The following is an 8,404-nucleotide window of genomic DNA, read 5'->3' as shown; positions in this document are numbered from 1 at the left end:
GGGTCGACGAAAGAGGGGAGGCCTTCAACGAGATGGATTGACACGGTGGCTGCGATGATGGGCTCAAGTATAGCAGGGATTGTGGGGCTGGCACGGGATTGGGCAGTGTTTCGTTCTGCTGTGCATGGCGTTGCTATGAGTTGGAAACGACTCAATGGCACTTAACAACAACATGCAGCACTAAAGAATAATGTAGAGTCTGCAAAACACCACATAATATGGATGAGCTTGGAGGACATTATGCTTAGTGAAATAAGCCAATCACAGAAGGAAAAATACAGTATTAGTTTGTTGTTGTGGAGGGTCAAGGAAAGGTTTATATATGGAGGGAAATTTCTTTGTTGGTTGCCAGGGGTGGGAGAGGAGGGGAAGGAACACTGAAAAAAAATGTACTGACCCATGTCACTTTAGTTTTGTGTATTTCACTGTACATAAATTATATTTCAATAAAATGCATTAAAAAAAACTCTTTAAAACATTTGCATTTTAAATATTCCTAAAATCTATAGCTGTAGTAGTTTTATTTTTTAATTAATTAACATTCCTTTAAACTGAGTAAAGCCTTCGGTTAAATATATATAAGTTGGCATCACTGACTTGGGTAAAAAGTTAAAAAACAAAAAATGAAACCCACTGCCATTCAGTTGATTCCAACTCATAGTGACCCCCATTGAGTTTCCAGGGCAGTAAATCTTTACAGAAATAGATTGTACTATCATCTTCTATAGAGCGGCTGGTGGGTTTGAACTGCCAGCCTCCTGGTTAGCAGTCAGATGCCTTAGGCACTGTGCCACCAGAGCCCCTTAATAAAAAGTTAAAGTAAATGATAACAATAGAAGCAGAATAACTCTTCCTAGCATGTGTAGCCCTGCTTTGAATAAATCTTTGTGGTGGTGTTTTTTTTACTTAAACATAAACAGCCACTGTAATTATTTTTTATACTGTTAGAAGTTACTTGAGCCCAACTCAAAGTGAGCCAACATATTTTCTAAAGTATTTACAGGAAAATACTACATTTTTTCCTAACAAGGCATGATGTACTTCCTTCAGTTCAAATGCCTGTCTGGTAGTCATCTTGTCAGTTCCAGTCTGACAGCATTGCACCATAATAAAATAAGACTGTCTCAAACACACTGTATAGAACCTAAATTTTCAAGTTGTTCTACCTGTTAATCAAGTTTTACCTCTAGGAGACCTAGAATTACCTTACCAGTAGTCTTGAGAGGGGAGCCTCCAACCCCAGCTCTCTAGGGACTGCTTATTTTTGAGCAGTTTTCCTCAGCTCTCCCAGTACTTCCACCTAAGGGCCTGTCTCGGGTACACACACTTTCAAAACTAATTTAGAACCAGGTTAGCCTCCAGAGTTAGAAGAATTATAAAAGTCTAGATAGTAAATATTCTGGGCTTTCTTTGTTGCAGTTGCTCAACTCTCCTGCTGTAGTGTGAAAGTAGCCATAGACATGTAAGTGAGTGAGCATGGCTGTGTTCCAATAAAATTTTATTTATGGATACTGAAATTGAAATTTCATTTAATTTTTACATGCCACAAAATATTCTTCTTTTGATACCTTCCCCCAACTGTTTAATAATGTAAGAACTATTCTTAGATTATGGACCCCATACAAAAACAGATTTGGACCTCAAGCTGTAGTTTGCAGACCCTTGGTCCAGGATATCATTTTGTACTGATCTGGTCTTTTAAGGATTAAGCTTAGTTTCAGAGAGGGAAAAATAGTAACTGATTATCAAATCTCTTTACTCAGTTGAACCAACATCACTTTTGGTATATTTTGAAAACTATAATCAAATACCACTTTAATATAAATCCAGTGTACATTAATTGAGTACCTACTGTTAACCGGTCACTGTACTAAACCTTAAGAATACAAAGATGAATAAGATTGGATTTCTGTTCTCCAAGAACTTCCACTCTAATTGGAAAACAGTCATATAACAAGCAAGTGCAATAAAATGCTACTGTGCCACAGGTGTAAGCGGGATACAGTAGAGCACAGAGGAGGGAGTGAGTGGTCATTTCTAGTTGCTAGGGAAAAGTGTCACAGAAGAGGTCACATTTGATTGGGGTCTTAGAAGAGATGGTCACTGAAGGGTCAGGAGGACAGAGACATTCCAGGCAAAGGAAATTGCGTGTGCAGAAGCACAGAAGTGTGATACAACACTGTATAGTTGAGGAACTGCAAATAAATTACCATGGCTGAATGGGTAGACCCCTAAGGGGCTCACTGAAAGATGAGGTTAATTACTGACTGGTTAGTGGATCACCATATAGGTCATGCTGGGGAAACTGAATTTTTATATTTTAGAATAGTGGTTTTCAAACATATTTTAACCTCACAACAAAAGCTTTTGTAAAAGCTCAGCATGTAAAACAGATAAATTTAGGGGTAACTGTTCCATTTAATAGAGAAAAGAGAACATGATCTCTATCCTTCAGTAATCCCAGAAGTGGTTCCAAAAAACTACTCAGGCTCCAGGGAACACCTTTTTCAAACTACTTTTTGGTGACTGGTGAAAGGTTTTTAAGATGGGGAATTGCATAATCAGGTTTGCATTTTCAGAAGATCGCTATAAGACAGTATGGAAAAATGGTTCAGAAAAAGATGCAACTGGAGAGAGACTAGTTGCAGTACAACAGAGAAGAGGTGCTGAGGATTTGAACTAAGACAATAGCAATGGGAAAAGCATGTTAAAGGACATATAGTAGAAAGCTTGTGTTTACAATTCAGATATGTGGATAGATGAGAAAGAATCTAAAATGATTTTCATGTTTCTGACTTGTGTAACTGGGTAGATGATAGTATCATTATCAAGGTAACAGTAATAATAATTATGTCTCAAATTTTTATTTTTTTTTTACAGCTTACAAATTGCTTTCACATACATTACTTCATTCATTTCCTACCTGTTCACTCCTTGATCCTTTTGCATAGTGACCTCTGCTTTTAGCTTTCATTCTCCTTGAAACTTTTAAGTATTTGACTTTGTTCACCAGTCTTGCACTTCAAAATTCTTGCTTCCTTGATCTTTTTGATGTCTCCTGATCCTCCATGTATTTCTTTAGCTCTTCTTCTTCCTCTTGTCTTACATATCAATATTCCTCAAAATAACTTGTCCCTGACCACCTCTTATTGTCCCCTTGTTAATATCATCCATAAGCCCTGGTGGTGCAGTGGTTAAGACATTTGGCTGCTAACCAGAAGGTTGGTGGTTCAAACCCACCAATCAGTCCACAGGAAAAAGATGAGGCAGTCTGCTTCTATAAATATTTACAGTCTTGGAAACCCTATGGGGGTCCCTGTGATTCAGAATTGATTCAATGGCAATAAGTTTGGTTTGGTTTCATATACCATCCATTATAGTGATTTCCATTATCTCAACAAAGATCGATCGATTGATTGTTCTCTGTCCCTCTCTTTCTTCCTCTTCTTTTCCCTTTCCCTCTCCCTTACTCTGATCTGTCTTCATACTTTAGCAACCTGCTAGGTATCACTGGCTAAATGTTCTTCAAACTCTGAATCTAGGAATTAAGCTAGTGATCTTCTTCCTTCTCTATTTTTTTTTTTTTATTTCCTGTTTCTGTTAACTGCATTTTTCACTTAGCAGAGCTCAAAGCCTTGAAATTATGTTTTTGAGTTCTTCCTCAACTCTTGCACTCTGTTGTTACTCAGATTCTACCTATTCTATCTTCAGAGTATCATTTATGTCTGTTGCTTCTTATATATTACCACCATTGTATTCAGACCATTGGAGCTCTGGTAGCGTAGTGCCTAAAGCACTTGACTGCTAACCAGAAGGCTGGCGGTTCAAACCCACCAGCCACTCTTCGGAAGGAAGATGGGGCAATCTACTTTCGTAGTGATACTGCCTTGGAAACCCAAGGAGGGGTCACTATGAGTCAGGTCTGACTTGATGGCACATAACAACAACAGCAACTTTCAGACAATTATTGCCTCTTACCTATGTCATCTCGTTGTTGTTGTTGTTTTGTGCCATCGAGTCGGACCCAACTCATAGCAACCCCTCCTTGGGTTTCTGAGGCGGTATCACTATGGAAGTAGATTGCCCCATCTTCCTTCCGAGGAGTGTCTGGTGGGTTTGAACCACCAGCCTTCTGGTTAGCAGTCAAGTGCCTTAGCCACTATGCTACCAGAGCTCCCAGAGAGACAGCCCAGCTACCTGGCAAGGAGCAGCCGGTGAGTATGAACCGCCAGCCTGGCGTGTGGCAGCTGACTGCCTGTGGCCTGAGGCCATCCCCTGGAGCCTATATCATCTCAGTAACCCCTAATTTGCCTCTTCTCCTTTAGTATCTGTTACTTCTCCTCCATATGTTTTCCTGCTAGAATAGTTTTCTAATGTTTACTTCAATTATTTTTCTCCCTTGTCTAAAACTCTTTACTATGTCCAAACTACCAGTAGAATAAAGATCATGTTGCTTTTCATGGAATTGAAAACTTCTAGAATCTGGATGGAACTTTACTGAACTAACTTTCTACTACTTCTCATCTTGTACCCTACTTCCTGCCAAATTAATTCATTCCCTGATTCCTAAACACTTCCTATATTCCATGTCCATCTCTTTGTCATCAGTTCCTTCATCCTACACTTCACCACTCCCAATCTCCAAATGTCCCAAGTGCAATATAATTTAGTGACATCTTCCCCAGATTCTTGACATTGGCAGTAATCTGTTTCTCCTTTGAACTGCTGTAACGCTTTGTCTATTTTATGGTACTAATCACTTTCTATGTGCTATACACAGATATTATTTCCCCTACTAAACTGTAAGGTTTTTTAGGTCATGATTGATTTCTGATTTTTTCCAGTAGTTCTTTCATCCTCTATCATTGTGCATTATGCATGGTATATGCTTAGTTAATATGTGTAGAATGAAATAATCTGATTTTACAGCCTAGTTCATGTAAAAAAAATAATAAAAAAAAAAGACCAAACTCGCTGCCGTAGAGTTGATCCCGACTCATAGCAACCCCTCCTTGGGTTTCTGAGGCGGTATCTCTATGGAATCTCTATGGAAGTAGATTGCCTAATCTTCCTTCCTAGGAGTGGTTGGTGAGTTTGAACTGCCAGCCTTCTGGTTAGCAGTGAGATGCCTCAGGCACTAGGGCAAATAACTTAGTCCCTTTTAAAAGGTCAGGAAACAGGCTCAAAGAACTTAAGAGATTGCCTACAGCCTATTACTGTTCTATAGTATAATTAAAACACTGTCTTTCTAATGCCTAAACCAGTATGTATTCCATTGAGCCATACTTTCTGTCAAAGTGGCTGACATCAAGCAAACAAAATAGAAAACATAATAGCATATGAATTGTGTTCAGGTTGGAGATTTGTATTTTCTAAACTCCAAAAATTAAATTTGTTGCAAATGTCCTGAATGAAGATGTGTCTGTCTCTAATTTGGGGGATAGTCATAACCCATCTCTTGATTTTTAGAGAGGTGTGTGTGTATATGTGTATGTATATGAGTGGGGCAGGGTGACTAGAGAAAGAAAAAATATTTACTTAGGTTAGGGAAAGAATTAATCAAGGAGCTGAGAAGAAATGCTAGAAATACTTAGCAAACTCCAGATCCTCAAGGGAAGACCAAGCCACTTGAGAGGAAAATAATCAGTTTATATGTCTGCTGTCACTGATTTCCACTCTTAAAAGAATGGATGGCATGCAATATTGGAAGACCCAAGAAAATTCACTGCTTCACTCTTTAAACAATGTCAGTGATTTCCTTTCTTTGTTAGCAATCATGTTTGAAACATTGTTTTTATTTATTAAGTTTTGTTCTATTCCAGTAATACTTCTTTTCTCTTCCATTAACAGAGGAAGAAGAAGAACAAGTACCCACTGATGGTGGCACATCAGCAGAAGCCATGCAAGTTCCCTTGGAAGAAGATGATGAATTGGAGGAGGAGGAGATTATTAATGATGAGAATTTCTTGGGTAAGAGACCGTTGGATAGTCCTGAAGCTGAAGAGATGCCTGCCATGAAGCGACCACGACTATTAAGCACTAAAGGGGATACCCTAGATGTAGTATTACTGGAAGCTCGAGAGCCACTCAGCTCAATAAACACTCAAAAGATTCCACCGATGCTTTCTCCAGTCCATGTACAGGACAGTACAGACCTAGCACCTCCATCCGCAGAACCACCAATGTTGGCTCCAGTTGCAAAATCACAGATGCCAACTGCAAAAGCATTAGAAACAAAGTCATTTACACCTAAAACAAAGACTAAAACTAGTTCTCCAGGACAGAAGACTAAATCACCTAAAACTGCTCAGTCACCAGCAATGGTTGGAAGTCCTATTCGGTCACCTAAAACTGTATCCAAAGAAAAGAAATCACCTGGACGTTCTAAGAGCCCCAAAAGCCCCAAGAGTCCCAAGGTTATGACTCCTATTTCCCAAACACCTATTAGACCCGAAACACCAAATAGGACTCCTTCAACTACAATAAGTGAAAAAATTAATAAAGAGACTATCCAAGTAAAACAAACACAGACACCCCCTGATGCTGGGAAACTGAACAGTGAAAATCAGCTGAAAAAGATTATTGTAACAGATAAAACAATTGATGACTCTATTGATGCTGTGATTGCACGAGCTTGTGCTGAACGAGAGCCAGATCCTTTTGAATTTTCTTCGGGATCAGAGTCCGAAGGAGATATTTTTACCAGCCCTAAGAGAATTTCAGGTTCAGAATGTACTACTACAAAGGCTTCCACTTCCTCAAACAATTTCGCTAAGTCAGGATCCACTCCTCTGCCTCCTTCAGGTGGAACTTCAAGTTCTGATAATTCATGGACAATGGATGCCTCAATTGATGAGGTTGTACGTAAAGCAAAAATGGGAGCACCTTCAAATATGCCTTCCAACTTTCCTTATTTCTCTTCTCCCTCAGTTTCTCCTCCCACCCCCGAACCTCTTCACAAGGTGTATGAGGAGAAAACCAAACTGCCTTCATCAATAGAAGTAAAGAAGAAGTTGAAAAAGGAACTGAAAACTAAAATGAAAAAGAAAGAAAAGCAGAGAGAGAAGGAAAGGGAAAAAGACAAAAGCAAGGAAAAAAGTAAAGAAAAGGATAAAATGAAAGAGAAAGAGAAAGAAAAAGAAGCCAGCAAGGAAACAAAGTATCCATGGAAGGAATTTCTTAAAGATGAAGATTCAGATCCCTATAAATTTAAAATAAAAGAGTTTGAAGATGTGGATCCAAAAGTGAGATTGAAAGATGGAGTTGTGAGAAAGGAGAAAGAGAAGCATAAAGATAAGAAGAGAGACAGAGAAAAAGGCAAAAAAGATAAAGAAAAGAGAGAAAAAGAAAAAGTTAAAGATAAAGGTAGAGAAGAGAAGATGAAAGCTCCACCAACTCCGTTAGGATTACCTCCCAAAGAAATAGCTTTGCCCTTGTTCAGCCCTGCTGCTGCAGTGAGGATCCCATCAATGTTACCTACTTTGTCACCAATGCTTCCTGAAAAATTGTTTGAAGAAAAAGAGAAACCTAAAGAGAAAGAAAGGAAAAAAGATAAAAAGGAAAAGAAGAAAAAGAAAGAGAAAGAGAAGGAAAAAGAGAAGAAAGAGAAGGAAAGGGAGAAAGAGAAAAGGGAGAGAGAGAAGAAAGAAAAAGAAAAGGAGAAACACAAGCATGAAAAAGTAAGCAGTTTATCATTTTCGGCACTATCTGAGCAAAGTCCTATTGAAAAATACAGGTAAACAAAGTTAACAATTATATCTGTATTTTGGATGTAAATTACCCATAACTTAACTGGAAATATATTTGTAATGAGGTTGCAAAATTTAGTTGTAATTCCAAAACGTGTAAGCTTGTAATCAAATACCACCCACCACCCACATACACTGGAAAATTATTAAGTATTCATACAAATTCTGACAGGAACCTAATCACAGACTACAAACTCTGCTAACCATACTAATCACTGGCAGGTTTTTTGTTGTTTTTTTTTAATATATGCTCTAACTGTGAATAATAATTTTATAATTATTAACTGCACTATATAATATTTTGTGCCCAAATATTAGATCCCTAAAAAAAAAAAAAAGAGGGCATCCATTTTTCCAAGAGCATACAAAACTGTAACCCTATTTTCAAGAGGCTAGCAAGGTATTGTTGTTAAGTGCTGTCGAGTCGTTTCCGACTCATAGTGACCCCATGCACAGCAGAACGAAACACCTGCCCGATCCCGCGCCAGCCCCACAACCCTGCTATATTTGAGCCCATCATCGCAGCCACCGTGTCATTCCATCTCGTTGAAGGCCTCCCCCTCTTTCGTTGACCCTCCACCCTACCAAGCATGACATCCTTCTCCAGGGAATGGTCCCTTCTGACAACATGACCAAAATAGGTGAGACGAAGTCTG

At 38.7% G+C, this 8,404-nt stretch overlaps 1 protein-coding gene across 1 annotated transcript in view; it reads left to right on the top strand.

The window, feature by feature from the left end:
- TAF3 (TATA-box binding protein associated factor 3) overlaps window positions 1–8,404 on the top strand; it is a 345,098-nt gene that overhangs the window by 237,571 nt on the left and 99,123 nt on the right. The window contains exon 3 of the mRNA XM_007935445.2: window positions 5,851–7,679. Coding sequence (XP_007933636.1) covers window positions 5,851–7,679 — 1,829 coding nt within the window. The remainder of the gene's footprint in view (window positions 1–5,850; window positions 7,680–8,404) is intronic.

Source organism: Orycteropus afer, unplaced genomic scaffold (genome assembly GCF_000298275.1).
Source record: "Orycteropus afer afer isolate SDZICR_OR568_19922 unplaced genomic scaffold, OryAfe1.0 scaffold00028, whole genome shotgun sequence".
NCBI classification, from domain to species: domain Eukaryota; kingdom Metazoa; phylum Chordata; class Mammalia; order Tubulidentata; family Orycteropodidae; genus Orycteropus; species Orycteropus afer.
This window is presented reverse-complemented; position numbering and strand designations above follow the sequence as displayed.